Source organism: Hypanus sabinus, chromosome 1 (assembly GCF_030144855.1).
Source record: "Hypanus sabinus isolate sHypSab1 chromosome 1, sHypSab1.hap1, whole genome shotgun sequence".
NCBI lineage: Eukaryota > Metazoa > Chordata > Chondrichthyes > Myliobatiformes > Dasyatidae > Hypanus > Hypanus sabinus.
Window position 1 is genome coordinate 130,164,796 of NC_082706.1, and position 19,901 is coordinate 130,184,696.

Consider the following 19,901-nt stretch of genomic DNA (forward strand, 5'->3'; position numbering starts at 1 on the left):
GAGCGTAGAAGGTTTGAGGGGGGACTTGATAGAGGTATTTAAAATTATGAGGGGGATAAGGGTAACATGAGGGGGAATTTCTTTACTCAGAGTGGTAGCTGTGTGGAATGAGCTTCCAGTAGAAGTGGTAGAGGCTGGTTCGATATTGTCATTTAAAGCAAAATTGGATAGGTATATGGACAGGAAAGGAATGGAGGGTTATGGGCTGAGTGCAGGTCAGTGGGATTAGGTGAGAGTAAGCGTTCAGCATGGACTAGAAGGGCCGAGATATCCTACTTCTGTGCTGTAATTGTTATATGGTTATAAATGCTGGCTATTGGTGCTCTGCTGTCGTCCCTGCTAGTGTCCCCTTCCAACGAACTTTGGCCAGCTCTTCTCTCATGCCTCGGTAATATCCTTTACTCCACTGTAATGCTGATACATCTGACTTTAGCTTCTCCCTCTCAAACTGCAGGGTGAATTCTATCAAAGTGTGATCACTATTTCCCAATGTTTCCTTTACCTTAAGCTCTCTAATCAAATCCAGTTCATTACACAATGCCCAATCCAGAATAGCTGATCCCCTGGTGGGCTCAACCACAAGCTGTTCTGAAAAGCCATCTTGTAGGGATTCTACAAATTCTCTGTCTTGGGATCCAGTGCCAACTTGATTTTCCCTCATGAGTATTGTAACATTATTTTTTAAAATGCCTTTTCTATCTCCCATTGTAACTTGTAGCCCACATCCTAGTTACGGTTCAGAGGCCTGTATATAGCTCCCATCAGGGTCCTTTTACCCTTGCAGTTTTATAACTCTATCTATAGTGATCGTACATTTTCTGATCTTATGTCACTTCTAAGGATTTGATTTTGATTTTTTTTTACCAGCAGAACCACACTATTCCCTCTGCCTACTTGCCTGTCCTTTCAATACTATTTGTACCCTTGGGTGTTAAGCTCCCAACTATAACCTTCTTCAGCCGCAACTCAGTGTTGTCCACAATGTCACACCTGTCAATCTCTAACTGCACTACAAGATCACCTACCTTATCCTGTATACTGCATGCATTTAAATCTAACAGCTTCACTCCTGTATCCGTCACCTTTTATGATTCTACACTGAAGCTTATCCCACTTACTGCAATTTTCCCCAGTCATCCACCTGTCCTTGCTGACAGTCTCATTATACCCTGCTTCTGCTTGTTAACCAACAGCCCTGTCCTCAGCCCTATCGCTCCATTTACCATCCCTCTGCCAAACTAATTTAAACCCTCCCCGGGAGCTCTAGTAAACCTGCCTTCAGGGATATTGGTTCCACTTGGGTTCAGGTATAACCTGTCCCTTTTGGACATTAGAGATCACAATGATGCAGAAATTGAAACCATTTTCTCAGCCATACATTTGTATGCCAAATCATCCTATTCTTATCCTCACTGGCGTGTGGCACACAGCAATCCAGCAATCTACTCTGGAGGTCCTGCATTTCAGCTTTCTACCCAGCTACCTAAATTCTCTAGTCAGGACCTCCTTGCTTTTCCTACCTATGACATTATATGTACCAAGGCTCTCTCCCTTTAAAATGCTGTGGTCCCAATTTGAGATGTCTCTGACCCTGGCACCTGGGAGGTAACATACCATCCAGGAGTCTATATCACATCTAAAGAATCTTGTGTCTCCTCCTCTGTGGAATCCCTCCTGCAGTCCTCCTTTCCCACCCAGTGCCAGAATCGGTTATACAGCTCCTCCCCACGCCCGGTAGGCCATTCCACTCAACGTATCCAAAATAGTGTACTTATTATTGAGAGGTTCTCTGTACTGCCTGCCCATTTCCCTTGCCTCTCCTGACAGTCACTCAATTACTTACCTCCTGTGACTTAGGAGTGACTATCTCGCTGTAGCTCCTTTCTGTCACCTCCTTAGTTTCCCATATGAGCTGAAGGTCACCAAGCTGGTTGACATTGAGCAGTTAGGTCAAAGGGCCCATTTCTGTGCCTGTCTCTCCATTAGACTGTTAGGCTGGATTTATCGACAATGTTAGAGCACGTGAAAAACTGGCAAGCTATAACTTACGAGGTACCACAGAATTCTGTTATTCACAGTCAAAGTCAACCAGATCCCTTAGGGGACCAAAATATCGTATTTTAAGTTTGTGGACAATACTAACTAGTATGGAAGAAGATGTAAAGAAGCTTCTAGAGAATGTGAACAAGCTAAATGGTCAAAACATGGCAGCTGGAAGGTAATGTGCAGATGGCGCCCCAGTAAGTTGAAGGGTGTGTGGGATCTGGAACCTAGGTGATTTGGAAGGGGTCTCAAGAACCAGAGCCCTGGGGAGTGTGAAGAGAACATGGTAAATATTATCTGGTGAAGAAAGCAGCTGAAACAACTGGATTACAAAATGGTTACAGTAGACCATTGAAGTTTTAGTGCATTGACAGCACTCATCCACAATTAATTAAAACTTGCTCAATATTGGGGAATTGCTGCTGATTTTTTTTCTTTTGTAACACTTCTAAGCAGCACCAGTTTTGCATTGAAAATAAGCCTCAAGTCTTAAAAGGATAAATAATTAAATAGTGGACGTTTGGGGATTTTTATATAAGATTATGAATCTGGTTTTGAATCTGGTTTTAAATCTCTGAATAAACGAATCCTAGGATAAATAGTTGGGTAATAGCTTATTTCTTTCTACCATAATTTATTTAATGGCATCAGGATATTACATTAAGTTTTAGAAAATGTACTTTGAATCTCGTTGAGAATCTTTTGAAAATAGTATAGTTCAAGTAATCACCTAATTGCATTCAGACCGTTCTGCTGCAACATCACTTTGTTGTAACTGACCTCTGTGAACGATTTCTGTTCTAACACCATTCTTTTAGAGGCTATTTTAAATTTGTTACTATTTCAATACCAGCTAAGCAACCTATTTAATATTCACCATATATTCTTCCATAAACTTGAAGAGATCTGCCAAACCTATGTTTACTTGACTAACTTTCCAGTCAAGTAGATGATTTGGATGAGAGAATTTATGAATTTGTGGCTTGAAGAAAGGTGGAAGGGCAAGTAGTGTTGAGGAAGCAAGGAGACTGCAAAAGGACTTAAACCGTTTGGGAGAATGAAAAAAAAGTGGCAGATGGTATAGAAGTAGGGAAGTGTAAGGTCGTTTTGATAGAAGGAATAAAGGCATAAACTATTTTCTAAATGGAGGAAAAAAATTCAAAAATCAGAGCTGTAAAGGGACTTGGGAGTCCTTGTGCAGGATTCCCTAAAAGATAACTGTCAGATTGAGTTGGTAGTAAGGAAAGCAAATGTTAGTGTTCATTAGTGGGTGAGTACACTAATAGTCCAGGAATAGTAGGCACAGCCTCAAAATAGAGAGACATCCATTCAGAACAGTGATGATTAAGTATTTCTTTAGGCAGAGGGTAGTGAGTCTGTGGAATTCATTGCCACAGATGGTTGTGGAGGCAAAGTCATTGAGTATATTTAAATTGGAGGTAATAGGTTCTTGATGAGTCAGGGCATCAAAGGTTACAGGGAAGAGAATTAAGAAGAGTTAAGGCAGGAGAATGGGATTGAAAGAGTTAATAAATCAGTCATGATGGAATGGCAGAGCACACTTGATGGGCCAAATGGCCTAATTTTGCTCCGACAGCTCTGAGCAAAATCTTAGGTACATGTAAAAAAAATCTGTAAAGTGAAGATGCTTTCAAAAATAATGTACTGAGAAGTTAATAAATATCAAAAAATACTGTAAAGACTAGTAAACAGTAAAAATAAATCAAATCAATATTTAGTGAGCAACCTTTGCCTTCAGTTCTCTTATGTACACTGTCGTGCAGTTTTATAAGAAAATTGAATGATAGTTTTTTTTCCCAAGCATCTTGGAAAGCTTGCCTCAGTTCTTCTGCAGACTATGGTTGTATCACTTGCATCTGTCTGTCCAGGTATTCCCCAGTATCCTCAATAATGTTGAGATCAGGGCTCTATGGAGGCCATTCCATCTATTGCAGAATTCCTTCTTGTTCTTTTTGCTGGATTGTTTTTGACCTTGGCTGTGTGTTTGGGGTCATTTTCCTGCTGCAGAATGAAGTTGGTATTGTGTGATGGATGAGAATCTGCATGTATTTCTCAGGACTGAGCATCCTATTAGGGCTGACAGATCACCAGCAATGCAGCCCCAAGTCTGCAAGGAAACTTTGCTATGCTTTACTGTTGACTGCAGGCACTCATCCATGTAGTGTTCACCAGCTCTTCTGTAGATAAACTGCCCCTTGTTTGAGCCAAAAATTTCCAATTTTGACTCGTCAATCCAGAGCACTTGCTGCCATTGTTCAGCACCTCAGTCCCTGTGTTTTTGTGTGTGGGTGAGTCTTGGCTTTGTTTCTACTTTGGAGGAATGGCTTTATGGCAGCAACTCTTCCATGAAGACCAATTCTAACAAGGTAGCTTTGGACTGTAAGAGGAGTGTACTTGGGTTCCTTTGATTTCTGTAAGTTTAGAGCTGACAGTAGTTCTTCCGATTTAGAGGGGACATCAGTTTGAAGTATTTCTCATCTGGTGCACTCAGTTTCTGAGTTTGTGTTTCTGGCACTCAACTTTGCCCATTTCTTTGTGCTTCTGCAGAAGAGCTAGGATAGCACATTTTAATTTCTGTCTGTTGTGAAATTTCTGCTTGGGAGAAACCCTTGCTGATGGAGGATGGCCAGCTTGTGTCTTGTTGTCAAGTTTTTATTTGAAAAGTGGCTTATTGATATATTACTTTAACGAAATACAAAACTTCCTCTGTAAATTTAATTATTTTAGAAAATGAATATTTGTAAATCGAAACTTCGTTCTTTTCTCCTGACACACTAACGCAGAAGACAAAAAAAACATCTAAAACAAAAAATATATAAAAACCTGGGGCGCTTAAGATCTGTACACAGTACTGTATGCCCTATGGTCAGGCTTTGTACGTGCTTATAATTAAATTACTCTGCATTTTGTTGTCCAAATAATACTCTGTTTATCTCTGGACTAAGTATTTTTTAATCATATGGCATATTTGTTTCAGTTCAGTTCAGTTTTTTTGATTCAGAACAAGAAGGCAGTGGGAGAGCACCTAAGGATTTCCAGCGGGAAGACATTTTGAGTTTTCAGGGGAAGAGAGAGGCCAGACTGTGCAGGCGTGTGATGTCAGCCAGTTGAGCGCTAACAGTTTAAAAAGAAGGCAGCCATATCCAGCGGGCAGCGTTGGGAGCAGGCAGCAAAATGAAAGGGCTTTGGCTGCACGGGCTTCAGCAGTAACGGGACAAGGTGAGGCAGTTGTTGATTGCAAAAGGAGGTAGTATGTGTGTGAGACCTGTTTTCTGTGGTCGGTGTCAGATGTGGGAGGTCCTGGGGTCTTCCGGCATCCTGGATGGCCACATCTGCACTCGGTGCATCGAGATGCAACTCCTAAGGGACCATGTTAGGGAACTGGAGCTGCAGCTCGATGACCTTCGTCTGGTCAGGGAGAGTGAGGAGGTGATAGAGAGGAGTTACAGGCAGGTGGTCACTCCCGGGCCATGGGGGACAGAGAAATGGGTCACAGTCATGAGAGAGATGGGGAAGGATCAGGTACTAGAGAGTAGCTCTGTGGCTGTACCCCTTGACAATAAGTACTCCTGTTTGAGTACTGTTGGGGGGTGGGGGGGAAGACAGCCTACCTGGGGGAAGCGACAGTGGCCATGCCTCTGGCACAGAGTCTGGCCCTGTAGGGAAAGGAAGAGGAAGGCAGTAGTGATAGGGGACACTATAGTCAGGGATTCAGACAGGCGATTCTGTGGACGCAGGAAAGAAACTCGGATGGTAGTTTGCCTCCCAGGTGCTAGGGTCCGGGATGTTTCTGATTGCATCCAAGATATCCTGCGGTGGGAGGGAGAACAGCCAGAGGTCGTGGTACATATTGGCACCAATGACATAGGTAGGAAAAGGGAAGAGGTCCTGAAAGAAGACTACAGGGAGTTAGGAAGGAAGTTGAAAAGCAGGACCTCAAAGGTAGTAATCTTGGGATTACTGCCTGTGCCACGCGACAGTGAGAATAGGAATAGAATAAGGTGGAGGATAAATGTGTGGCTGAGGGATTGGAGCAGGGGGCAGGGATTCAGATTGTTGGGACCTCTTTCGGGGCGGGTGTGACCTGTACGATAAGGATGGGTTTCACTTGAATCCCAGGGGGACCAATATCCTGGCGGGCAGGTTTGATAGAGCTGTTGGGGAGGGTTTAAACTAGTTTGGCAGGGGGTGGGAATCAGAATGTGAGTGCAGGGATTAAGGTAGAAGGACAAGGGCATGATGCTAAGAGTTCTGAGTTGATGAGGAAGGACAGGCAGGGGACAGAACATAATTGTAGCCAGTTAAAGTGGTTGAAATGTGTCTATTTCAATGCTAGGAGTATTAGGACCAAGGATGATGAACCTAGAGCATGGATTAGTACATGGAACTACGATGTTGTGGCCGTAACTGAAACTTGGTTGGAGGAAGGGCAGGATTGGATGATGCAAGTCCCGGGGTTCAGGTGTTTTAAAAGGAATAGGATGGGAGGTAGAAGAGGGGGGGGGGGGAGTGGCATTGCTGGTCAGGGATAGTATCACGGCTATAGAAAGGATGCTGCAGAAGGAGTGTACACTGAGTCAGTCTGGGTGGAAATCAGAAATAGGTAGGGATCAATCACTGTGCTGGGAGTAGTCTATAGGCCCCCAAATAGCCCTCGGGACACCGAGGAGCAGATAAGCAGGCAGATTTTAGAATGGTGCAGGAAATACAGGGTAGTAGTTATGGGAGATTTCAACTTCTTTCATATTGACTGGCACTTCCTGAGTGCAAGGGGGATAGATGTGGCTGAATTTGTCAGGTGTGTTTAAGAAGGATTCCTGACACAGTATGTGGACCGGCCGATGAGAGGAGAAGCTATACTGGATCTAGTTCTGGGTAATGAACCTGGTCAGGTGACAGATCTTTTGGTGGGGGAGCATTTTGGTGAGAGTGACCACAACTCCCTTAGCTTCAGCATAGCTATGGAAAGGGATAAAATCAGACGAAATGGTAAAGTGCTTAACTGGGGAAGGGCTAACTTTGAAGGGATGAGGCAGGAACTAGCAAGAGTAAATTGGAAACAGATGTTCAAAGGGGAAAGTACAGAAGTAATGTGGGAGAAGTTTAGGGACCACTTGAGCTGGGTTCAGGATGGGTTTGTCCCACTGAGGCAAGGAAAAAATGGTAGGAAAAGAGAACCGTGGCTGATGAAACATGTGAGGCAATTGGTCAAGAGGAAAAAGGAAGCATATGTTAGATATAAGAAGCAGGAAGTAGGAGGGGCTTATGAGAAATATAGGGTAGCTAGAAAGGAGCTAAAGAAAGGACTTAGGAGAGCTCAAAGGGGGCATAAGAAGGCCTTGGCATGTAAGATTAAGGAGAACCCCAAGGCGTTCTACGCGTATGTGAAGAACAGGAGGATGACAAGAACAAAGGTGGGACTGTTAAAGGATAAAGAGGGCAAAATGTGCCTGGAAGCAGAGGATATTGGGGAGGTCCTAAATGAATACTTTGCTTCAGTATTCCCAAGTGAAAAGGATCTTGATCAGGATGAGGTCGAAGTAGAGCGGGCCTGTGTGCTGGACAATGTGGAGGTTAAGGAAGAAGTGCTGGATCTTCTTAAAAACATTAAGATTGATAAATCCCCATGGCCGGATATGATACACCCCAGGTTGTTGTGGGAATTGAGAGAAGAGATCGCTGGAGCATTAGCTATGATCTTGGAATCCTCTTTGGCTGCAGGGGAAGTGCCAGAGGATTCTTAAGGATAGGATCTACGAGCATTGGGAGAAGTACAGTCTACTCATGGATGGTCAACATGGCTTTATGAAGGGAAGATTGTGCCTCATGAGTTTTTTGAAGAGGTAACAAAAGAAATTGATGAGGGTACGACAGTGGATGTGGTCTACATGGACTTCAGAAAAACATTTGACGAAGTCCCTCAGGAGAGACATATCCAGAAAATCATGAGGCATGGGATAAGTGGAACCTTGGCTGTTTGGATAAAAAATTGGTTTAAAGGAAGAAAGCAGAGGGTAGTTGTGGAAGGGAAGTATTCTGCCTGGAGGTCGGTGACTAGTGGAGTGCCGCAGGGATCTGTCCTGGGACCCCTGTTATTTGTCATTTTTATAAATGACCTGGATGTAGAGGTGGAAGGAGTAAGTGAGTAAATTTGCGGATGACACAAAGATTGGAGGAGTTGTGGATGGAGTTGTCGAAGGTTACAAAAGGATATAGACTGGTTGCAGAGTTGGGCAGAAAAATGGCAGATGGAGTTCAATCCAGACAAGTGTGAGGTGACACATTTTGGAAGGACAAACCAGAAGACTGAGTACAGGATTAATGGTCAGTTACTTAAGAGTGTGGATGAACAAAGGGACCTTGGGGTTCAAAACCATACATCCCTCAAGGTCACTGCACAGGTTGATAGGGTAGTTAAGAAGGCCTATGGGATGCTAGGCTTCATTAACAGGGGGATTGAGTTCAAGAGTAGAGAGGTCATGTTGCAACTCTACAAATCTCTGGTGAAACAGCTCTTAGAGTATTGTGTTCAATTCTGGTCACCTCATTATAGGAAGGATGTGAAAGCTATGTAGGAGGTGCAGAGGAGATTTACCAGGATGTTGCCTGGTTTGGAGAACAAGTCATATGAAGCAAGGTTAGCAGAGCTGGGACTTTTCTCTTTGGAGTGTAGCAGAATGAGAGGGGACTTGATAGAGGTCTACAAGATTGAGAGGCATAGATAGGGTGGATAGTCAGTACCTGTTTCCCAGGGCAACAATATCAAACACCAGAGGGCGCATGTATAAAATTAAGGTGGCGGGGGAATTTAGGGGAGACATCAGGGGTAAGTTTTTTTTACACAGAGGGTTGTGAGTGCCTGGAATGACTTGCCAGGGATAGTGGTGGAGGCTAAAACATTAGGGGTATTTAAGAGCCTCTTGGACAGGCACATGGATGAAAGAAAATGGAGGGTTATGGGATAGTGTGGGTTTAGTACTTTTTTAAAAAAAGGATTATATGGGTCAGCACAACATGGGGGGCTGAAGGGCCTGTACTGTGCTGAAGTGTTCTATGGTTCTGTGGTTCATTTGCTGCGCTGTTTATGGAACACCTAATCAGGTGATATATTTAATGAAAAAATAGTTATCAGTGTCTTTATTTAGTGCAAAGTAGTGGAACTGAATTATTGCTTTACAGAAGAATCCACTTTAGAATGCTGTGCTAAGAGCCTTATTTTGTGCTGAAGGATATTGCTACAATATTTCTATTTTGTTTAACTAGGGTTTTAAAGAAAACTTGCATGCATTATTCTGCTTGGCTGAGAATACAGTAGGAGCTGAAGCCACAAGACCTGATGACATTCACCAGCTATATTCTGGAAAGTGAGTTAGTGGATGTCTGCTGCTACATCTTTGGTCTTCCAGTATTTTGGTCACGATGTATGAGCAAAATGCAGAATATAAACAAATAGCCTTGACAATTTGTTATCATAGATGCATTTTGTTCTCCAAGTACCTTTGAGAAGAAATTAGGATTTGATTATAATGTCATTTGTAGTACTTGGGTTGTATGTTCGGCCTGGTTAATTTTCTCTGATTTTCTCTTAGCAATTTATCACTGTACATTTTTTTAGAGGCCAGGAATACTTTCAAAATCCTAATTTTACTGATGATTGTAGTTTCATACACTGAGTGGATTATATTGCAAAAAATGCTGCTTCAAGTTTATACAAATCAGATTTGATTGTGTTTTACTTTTTAAAAAACACATTTACTCAATAGAACTGTTGAGATCAATAACACAGATGCAGAAGGTTCTCTGGTTTTGGCTGATGGAGTGTCCTATGCTTGTAAAGATCTCAAAGCAGACATCATCATAGATATTGCAACTTCAGCTGGAGCTCATGTAAGTGAATGTTTCTGGTTTGATTTTACTCTTAATTTACATTGCCTCTGGTGGTCAATGAATATTAGTGTCAAAGATAGTTTTTATTGGCAGCAGTTAGAATGCATTGACCGTCCACATGAAAGCAGCACGTGCAGTTATTAAATTATTAAGAGTCATAGAGCTGTACCTCATGGAAGTTAGCCCTTTGATTCAAATGGACAAACAAGATGCTCATTAAAGCTAATCCCATTTGACTACATTTGGCTTGTATCCACCTTCCTACCTGTGCTCCAATCTAAGTGTTTTAAATGTTGTTAACATACTTGTTTCAACCATTTCCTCCAGCAACTCATTCCATATACAGACCAATTTCTGGGTGAAAAATCTGGCTGTCAGGATCATGTTAAATCTCTCCCTTCTCACCTTAAATTATGCCCTTTAATTTTGATTTCTCAACCCTGGGAGAAAAAGACTGTTTTCACTATGTCCCTCATGAATTTGATTAAGTCCTAATTTATAATGACACTTTGTGGATAATGGAACTCTGGTTAATAGTCTAACACTATTAATAAAATTGTTAAATTTTGATGTTGTATACCAGCGAGAATGGTTATTCTGCAGATCTAACTATCAAATGAACCTAAAATGCCAAGATTTTATCACTTGTAAAAGTTGGCCTTTGCAATTCTTCTGCAAAGTAGACGTACCTCCATTGGCAATCCTGCTCTGACCTTGTATTGGACTTGCCAGGGAAAGTAGAAGTAGAATCTTCTTCCTGATGATGCCTTCCTGGTGGCCACTGGAAGCTGCAGCACTAACAAGGAATATTCCTTGAACATTTTGAGAATTCCAAGTGAATATCTTACCAGTGCTCTGCACCATGATACTGTCTCTGTGCATTTGTTGTCCTATTTCATCCAAGCAAATACCTCTGTGCCCTGTGTACAAATAATCACTTCGCTAGTTCAGTGTGCTATTTTCAGACCCTGACTTGCATGATCATGGATGATGTCCTCATTTTTATTTTTTATAATTTTAGAATTAGCTCCCTTGTAATATGTGTAATTGAAAAAATGATTTTGGTATATTTGAATGGCAGGTCTTTGTATAAACTTTTTATATGAACTTTAACTAGGGTATTGTGACTGGGAAGTACCATGCTGGATTGCTTACCAATAATGAAGAGTGGGAACAGGCCTGTGTTAAAGCCGGACAAAACAGTGGAGATCTTGTGCACCCATTGGTTTACTGCCCTGAACTCCACTTCAGTGAATTTACTTCAACTGTGGCAGATATGAAAAACTTTGTATCTGTAAGTTATTTATCTATCTTGGCTATTCTGTTAGGGTTATTTAATTCTCTAAATTAGGCTGATGCTGTGTTAAGTGAAGTTTTTTTCCCCTCAAAATGTAATCTCTACTGTCAAGATGTTAAGATCAAAAATACAAGAGATTTTGCAGATGCTGGAAATCCAGAGCAACACACAGAGAGTGTTGTAGGAACTCAGCAGATCAGACATCATTCTTGGAAATGAATGAACAGTTGACGTTTTGGGCCGAGACCCTTCCTCAGGTGTTAAAGATCAAATTGACTGTCCAGTCATCTCGATTTAAATAACATTTCAATCCTAAATTTAAACATCCTGTAACTTAGTTGGATTAAATTGTTCTCCAATCTTGGCAATTTACTTGCAAACATCTTGCCACAATGTGAGGAGACATAGTCACTGTGCTGTTAAACTTAATTTACAAATGGGTATAGTCAGTGAAGATTTTGAAGCAACTTGCTATGTCAAGGTGACAATGAGTTAACTAGGAAATAGAATTTATTCATTCTGTAAGTCTTTTCATTAATCTCGCAATGATTTTGTACGGTGATATGTCCACAATAATTTCTTTGACAGTGTAACTTCCTGTGTCCATCTTTTTCATATCTCCGAATGCATTTTGAAACAACAGACAAAACTCATTTTACTTACAATATTTGTTACCTATTAATGAAAAAAAGTTCTTCCTCTCAGTCAGGAATAAAACTGCAGCTGATTTTCATGTCCCTCCGCATCTTTTAATGTGCAAAATATTAAAGACTCCAGGGATATAGGAGTAGGTTATTTAGCCCATCACTTGCTTTGCCAGTCATTTATATGGTTGATCTTTTACCTGAATGCACGTGCCCCACATTTTAACATCACGGGTATAGTTGGTGTAATATTGATAACAAAAAATTTTAATGGCATCTTAATTCATGCTCCCAGCATGATTCTACCTTGCCCACCATCCCACGTTTGTATCATTCAATGATTTTCTTAATTGATTCCTGAGTTTCAAACTTTATTATTCTAACTGGAATTTCATATCCTGATTGTCTTTTTGTGTGGAGAATATCCTGAAATAGACTTAAAGTTAAGGTTTACTATTATGAATCTTTTTCTCTGTCCTGTTCTATACTGAGTTTTATGTAAAGCATTGTAATACATTGCCTTTATACAGTCTATAATAAGAATTGGTGTTCAATTGTATAGAAAGTGAAGGGATTTAAGAATGGAATATTACTTATGCCAGTGGTACTATAAAAGGATGAGTTGTTGTTTAAATAGGTTTTGAGGAAGTATTTGAAGATGTTATAATAGTCAGTTTTGGAGAATAAGGTTATAATTTCTGAAAGGTAGAAGTTTGTATTATAAATGGAGGATAAGTTGTAATTAGATTCGGGAACAGAAGTCTTGTTACAGAGACAAAAATGAAGGTTGAAAGTTGTGATGGGAGATTTAAAAATGAGGTTGAGTGTTGCTGCTGGAATTCCAAAGCATCACACACAAAATGCTGGAGGACACTACTAGAGACGACATTACAGTAATTTTGCATGTGTACAGCACTTTCTTGTGGCAGATAGAAATGGCAATAAATTTATCCTTGTTTGAGGTGTACTTTCATCCTAAGAACAAATAAATGTTCCAAAAAGGACCCAGTGCTTTCCCAGCGTATATGACAAATAAACTCTTATTGGGCTTCCAGCCAGTTATAGGTATTGATTATTACTGATGTTTTAATGACAAGCTCTGGGTTGTCATAAAAATGAAATTGCTTTCTTTCAACAGCTCCCATGGTTTTTCTGTATTTCATGGCTGTCTGGAGAAGATGAATATCAGAGTTGTATTATACATGAATACTTTTGACTATAAAGTGAAACGTTGAACCTTTTTTTAAAATTCTGCTAGGCTTTCTTGGGTCAGCTGGCCATCTCTCAGCCAGCCAGTTCCATGACACCTCTCTGTTCCTGACTAAAATACATATTAACTTGCTTTCACTAGGGATCAACTAAATCTTTGTTGTAAAATTATTAATTTGAGCTCAAAATTATGAAGATACTGGACTGTATTAGCTGTGGTTTTTGAATTTAAAGTATATTTAATTCATAAATATATACATTAATGGTTTACAAACATATCAATTTGCATATAGACTATGTGGTGGCTGGCAGGGATCAATTTTAATGTAGTTGTGTCATTGTAGGGTCAGGCCAATGCTCTCAGCTCGTGCGCAGGCTTGTTTATTGAAGCACATATTGGCTTTGATTGGCCAGGAGTATGGGTGCACATTGACATGGCTTCTCGAGTTCATTCTGTAAGTAAAATTTTCTGTAACATTTGATCTTGGTGGAAAGGTTAATTTATTGCATGCATTATTTAAGTTTGGATGTCCTTACCTCAGGATATATGTTAGCATGGCAAACCAATTTGTTTAATCCACATACAGTTTTCAAAAGCAGCAGTGTCTGGTCAGTTATTTGTTTAGAAGTTTAATATGGTACATATATGTTCCTAGTTGATTCTTTTCATCCTATAACTGCAATTATATTTATCATCTACTCTCCAATTCTTTTAAATTTATTTCTCTGTTCTGCCTACAAGCATTATATTTTACATTTGGGCAGAAGAGAGGATGACTAATGATGAGTCAGAAAAAACTAAATGGCTCTGGGAACATTCAGTAGGAGTTGGATTGGAGCATGAGCCTTGGGAAAACTTAGGGCAGAAGGGTTCTGAGAATAGAGTGCCATTCTACCATACACATCCGGGGACACGCAGAATTGCAGCAAAGCTTTGGAAATGAGTTTGACGTACCATATAGTGATATTTCAGCACTGTGAATGACTTGTTCTTTTAAGATTCTGATTAACTTGAGTTATAATGTATCACAATATCATAACTTAAAGCTTTAGAGAAAATATGATAAGTAGCAAGTTTAAAAACTTACTTTGTTTTACCAACAGATAATTGTAAGAAACTATGCCTCTTTATGCAAAGGGTTAATTCTAGCATGATGCTTTTGGGAATGTCAGTGCATGTGATAAGTGCTATTGTCTGTACAAGATTATTACAATTTGAGTATACTTAAGCTGAGAAACTAATGGATATACTTTCTGCATCAGGGAGCTCGGGCTACAGGCTATGGGGTAGCTCTACTTTTAGCATTGTTTGGCCGTGCAACAGATAATGTATTATTGAACGTCATTTCACCAAGTGCTGTTAACTTTACCACAGAAGTTGGTAATTCGATGGAAAATTGCTTCAAAAAGAGAAGACTGATATGAATTCTGATTGCAATTGTATTCATTTCCTGACCCTGTTAGGAATTTGGGAGCATACAGTTATTATTTTTCACTGTTATTCCTTAATGCTGGTATGTCAAATAGAACCCGCTGTTTTGCTAATGATTTAATCCTATTTCTTTTTGCATGGAGACTTGGCAGAGATTGGAGTTGTATTTATTGCAGATTAAGAGTTTTTACTTCTATGAATGTAAGTTGAGCTATACTGTTTGGAGGTCACATACTTATGCAATGAATCAAATTCTCTTTTGTATAGCGAATAGCCTTAATACTACCTCCTAGCAGCTTAAAATGAAACTGTAAAGATTTTTTAACCAGGTTTAAAATGTTTTTGTATATTTTCATGTATTTGAATAAGATTTATGCATAAAACATTATATAATTTTCAAGGTTGTCCTGTTGCTTCTATTTAATCCGTCGTTGCATTATTTATCCTTTTTTTTAGATTATGTATTTGTACTAATGTGGTGGTTATTCCTAACGTTGGAGGGCTGCCACTGTTCACTCTAATGTGCTAAAGTTACTTCTTCAGCGATTTCCTTGTTACTCCAATTTAATATTCTGATGACAACAGGGCTAACTTCAAACATTTTACAAATAAGGTGTTAAAAATTCAAATACACATAAGCCTCAGGTGTTTTCATTTGTGCAGGAGAAGATGGGCAGCCTGGTTTGTCACCCATAACCCAATTTGGATGAATTCACATTTATCAAAATTAAATGAGATTTTTTATACTATCCCATTTCTAACCTGGTGAGTATTGACCCTACTTTAGTTCAAAGAACATTTGCCTCTGTTTATACTTTACAGAATCTTCTGGTGAGAAAATACCCAGTTTTCATGAAATTTTATTGAAAATGTCAATCACTGTGAGATGTTTTAGAAACAAATATAAAACAAGGGACATATTTTCACTGGTAACGGTTGACAGTAGAGTCACAATTGTCTGGGTCTGGTAGACAGCGTCCAGTTCAGAAAAAAAAACAGAGCAAACCTACTAGAAGCAAAGCTTATTGCATATTTTCTAAAACTAATTTCAGTACTCCAGAAGTTCATGAATAAACTTGAAATATAAATACACCTTAACACACTAATATTGAAATCCATAAGGTAATGTTATCCTTTGTCATACAAAACTTAGTTGCACCAACTATTATTGTTCATTTTCACTTAAAATAATCCATTGTAATACACATGGTATGGCAGGTTGGATCATGGACTTAGGCTATCAATATTAGGTTGAAAATAGCCAATTCCTTCCAATAAATATAGTCAAGCTACTTGTAGAATGGGAAAGACATTGCTCTTCATTTGATTTTCTAATCAACCAGAACTTCAAGAGATGAGAAATCCTTAAAACAGCTGTATCTGAAAAAAAAATTGACTCATGAATGCTATTTTCATCTTCAAACAAATTTATAAAGTGATCTTAAAAACAGTTTCTAAAACTATTATTGCAAGATTAAAGGGTTTTGAAAGCTAACTTGGGTTTTTGTTTGGTTTTAACACAATGACCCTTAAGGTTGTTTGAAACTTGTTGTAGCCCTGTGTTAGTTTTCTAAATTATAGATCAATTACTTAGCACATTTTCTTACATGGAAATCACAATGCTGTGATTGCCGAACTTTTATCTAGATCTCCATGAGACAGACATAAGCAAAGACAAATTACATTATTAACCCAACATAACCAGACAATGATTAAATCTTCACCAATTGGATTTGCTTGTGCAACCAAGTTACAGGAATATTTGGTGAGTTACCTTAGGTAGGAAAACTGCCGAAGAGGAAGTTAAGTTTCAATCCTTGCTTTACATTAACAATACAAATGTTTAATAGTTGTCAGAGACCAATAACTGACATGAAAATAGTTGGCCACATTGGTAATGAGCCAGTGCTACCCTGTAGGAAGCATGACAAATTACACATACAATTCCTTTTTGGTTGCAGTAACCTTCACTGTAATTGTCTGTTTTTAAAAGTTTTCTCACTTTGGGTCTGTGCTTGTGCTATAGTTCTACTCATCAATAATATAATCCTTAGAAATACATCATTATTTCTAAACCAAAACAGTCATATTAATCTTCAACATGTTTGCATTCAGGTAAGTAGATTAAAATTAAATCTTAAGATACATGTATATTTTGCCCTTTTCAGGGTTTTAGTTACCTTGAAAATTGTAGCAATAACAATTTGCATGTGGAAATATGCAGAGAAAAGTCAAACTTTAAGCCAAGTAAATCTTCTATCCAAGAGTCAGGCAGTCTATTTTTCAGAATATTATGCAATATGATTGGTTACATAATATCCTTTTTATATTGACTCCAGTTATTATTTATTCTAATGCTGTGACACAAGATAAATCCACTTTACTGTGCTCGAGTGAAAGCACATGAATGTGCCCATCAAACCTCTATAAGCAAGTTCCTGATACTGGTTATGCTGTCATGGGTAATATCCATTAGAAGAGGCCACATGGTTCCCAGTAAGAAAATCAGCAAATTATCACCTTGGAATATATCACCATATATTCCAATAATTGATTGAAGATGGGTCATCATAACAATTAGAAACACATCACTCAGGCTCTCACCAGACAAATGGAATAGGTGAAAAGGAGATGAAACATAATTATGATTGGAGTCTTCCTATCAAAATAATTGACACTGTGGGCTCATTAAGAAAAAAGTTAAGTTAGCTTCAGTTTAATCAAAGAGAAAAGCTATTGAAAGATTTGCCCTTCAGAGGTTCAAGTAAATTCTGAACACTTTGGTGACTTCTGGTTTCAAGTACTTTTGTGAGTACCACAGGAGCCTTTATCTAGAAGTATGTTTCGAAGCGTTAATGTCCACCCACTTTGTTTTGTGTTTTATAAGATATTGAAGATACAGAAGACAGATAAGCCTTTGATAAAATAACTCTTCCTGAGAAAGCTCACTGTTAAGGTGATACTTTTCTATTGCCTGTACAAATAAGTCATGTAAAATAAATTGTTAAATTACTTCCCTTGCTTAAGCTCGTCAGTAAATTCATTCATCAGTGGAGACCTGTGATGTCCTTAATCTTTGATGATTTCTTCTTTCATTGGCCATTATCGAATCACTCCAGGTCTTCTTCCCCGAAAACTGGGTGGTATTGACATAAAGTTGCATCGCTCAAAATTCATAAAGAAAATACAAAGGATTGATACAGATGATATCTGTAAGGAAGGTTAGCATTTCGGAAGCCCTGATTTTGGTTGGCTGAAAGTGAAAAGAAACTGGATTCAGCTACGATCTGGAATCAACTCCATAACCAGGACTGACTGGTGGCATAAACACCAGTCTTACACAGTCAGCAGAGGGAGACTGTAGGCAGAGAGGACTTGAGGAACGTGCAACTGCCTGGGCTCCAGAAGGAAAAGCTCCTGTCACCTAACTGTGAATAACTCGGCTTTTCTGTGATATTGTGCTTTTTTTTAAAAAATCTCCAAATTAGAATTTTACATCCAGATCAGTAAGATTGGTCACTTCGTCTTTTCGCGTGTCCATTTGATCATAGTTTCTGGTGATCTATATAAGAAGATGAGCTTAGCATACAGATCCTCCTCCAATTCTAACTCTCCAGTCTCTCGAACCAGGAAGATATCTGTGCATAGCTTCAAGATTCGGTCCACGTTTGGCAGCTCTTCAAACATGATGGAGTGAGAGATCCCACTGAAGAACTCACGCACAAACTTTCCAATGACGAGCACAACTGATGCATAGAGACCCATAATGCTGAAAAGCAATGAAAACCATTAGAGTACATCAGGAAATTCAAATTTTTCTTTAAAATTGGGGATGAAAAGTGGAGCATCCAAGTTTAAGTTATACAGTATATGGCTTCCTAAATCTTCAACATAGTGATGGAAAATGCTTGCTCATTATGAGCTATATCCCATAATAATAATCTATGTTTGAAACAAGGTTCAGTGGTCTAGTTCCATTGTATATGCAAACAGGTATGCAAATGTCTCATCAATGCTTTAAATATAATATTGTTCCCCTTCACCCGCGCCCAGGGGTAGCCAGCACAACTTACACTCAGTGAAGACTTCGCATATAACATGCTAAGTTCTTCAACTGATGTGCTGTCACTTACATCCAATCAAACTGTATTACTGGTGTAGGTGAAGGGATTGAATGTATTACTGTTACATTTATTGGCAGTACACAGAGTTAGAAAATTGAGCTGGGAATTGTTCACAAAGAGTTTGCTAAGGAATATAGTTGCATTAACTGTATAAAATTTAAGCTGAATGTGAGATTCCCATTTTGATAAAAACACTAGAAAAGCAGCAAATTATTTAAATACAGATGGAATGTAGTACTTTACTGTACCAAACAATCTAGGTGTTATTGTGCATAAAGCACTAAGTATGTGGGTGCAGCACACGGAATGTTGTCCTTTAGTCCAAGATGGTTAGAGTTTAATAAGTACAGGGTGTCAATGAGATTGCATCTGGAGTGCAGTGATCAATACCTCTCCTTAGGAATATCCTTGGGTTCAAAGAAGGTTAACGGGGATGTTTCACATTAAGGAGCTGTCTAATGAAAACATAGTAAGCAAAAAAATATTGGACCAATGTTTAGAAGAATAGGAAGTGAACTTTATGAAAATTTATAATATTCTAAGTAGACTGCCTGACAATAGCAAAAAGTACTCTTCCTTCTTCTCTGTCCATCTTACGTACCAGTACAGTTACAAACTTGACAAGTTCAAGACCTTTGTTGCATTCTTTCTGGGAATTCTGGGAGACCTTCAGCCTCCCAGATAACCACATCTGTACCAGGTGCACCATGCTTCAGTTCCTCAGGGGGCAGGTACCTGCATGACTGTCAGGGGAGGGAAAGGAAATGGGCAGCCCTGTGGCCGTTCCCCTCAATAATAAGTATATGGATTTGGATACTGTTGAGGGGGATAACCTTTTGGAGGGAGCTGCAACGGCCAGGTCTCTGGCACTGTTGCTCAGAAGGGAAGGGGGAGAAAGGGACTGCAGTAGTTCAAGGGGATTCCATAGTTAGAAGAGCAGACACAAGATTCTGCAGACATGAAAGAGACACCCGGATGGTATGTTGCCTCCTAGGTGCCAGGGTTGGGGACCATCGGGTCCATGGCATTCTGATGGGGGTGGGTGAGCGGCCAGAAATCTTGATACATACTGGCACTAGTGACATAGGTAGGAAAAGAGAGGAGGTCCTGAAGAGAGAATTTAGGGAGGTACTTGTGCAAAATGTTGGAGGAACTCAGCAGGTCGAGCAGCATCTATAGAATGCAGTGAATAGTTGATGTTTTGGGCTGAGACCCTTCATCAGGACTGGAAAGGAAGGGGGAGG

At 39.5% G+C, this 19,901-nt stretch overlaps 2 protein-coding genes across 2 annotated transcripts in view; one reads left to right on the forward strand and one right to left on the reverse strand.

The window, feature by feature from the left end:
* LOC132397565 (probable aminopeptidase NPEPL1) overlaps positions 1-15,147 on the forward strand; it is a 50,372-nt gene extending 35,225 nt beyond the window's left edge. The window contains exons 8-12 of the mRNA XM_059976386.1: positions 9,328-9,428; positions 9,828-9,951; positions 11,069-11,245; positions 13,446-13,556; positions 14,365-15,147. Of these exons, the coding sequence (XP_059832369.1) occupies positions 9,328-9,428; positions 9,828-9,951; positions 11,069-11,245; positions 13,446-13,556; positions 14,365-14,526 (675 nt within the window). The 3' untranslated portion in view covers positions 14,527-15,147. The remainder of the gene's footprint in view (positions 1-9,327; positions 9,429-9,827; positions 9,952-11,068; positions 11,246-13,445; positions 13,557-14,364) is intronic.
* Positions 15,148-15,375: 228 nt separating this feature from the next.
* LOC132397577 (piezo-type mechanosensitive ion channel component 2-like) overlaps positions 15,376-19,901 on the reverse strand; it is a 566,872-nt gene continuing 562,346 nt past the window's right edge. Inside the window, exon 53 of the mRNA XM_059976392.1 lies at positions 15,376-18,302. Within this exon, the coding sequence (XP_059832375.1) occupies positions 18,050-18,302 (253 nt within the window). The 3' untranslated portion in view covers positions 15,376-18,049. The remainder of the gene's footprint in view (positions 18,303-19,901) is intronic.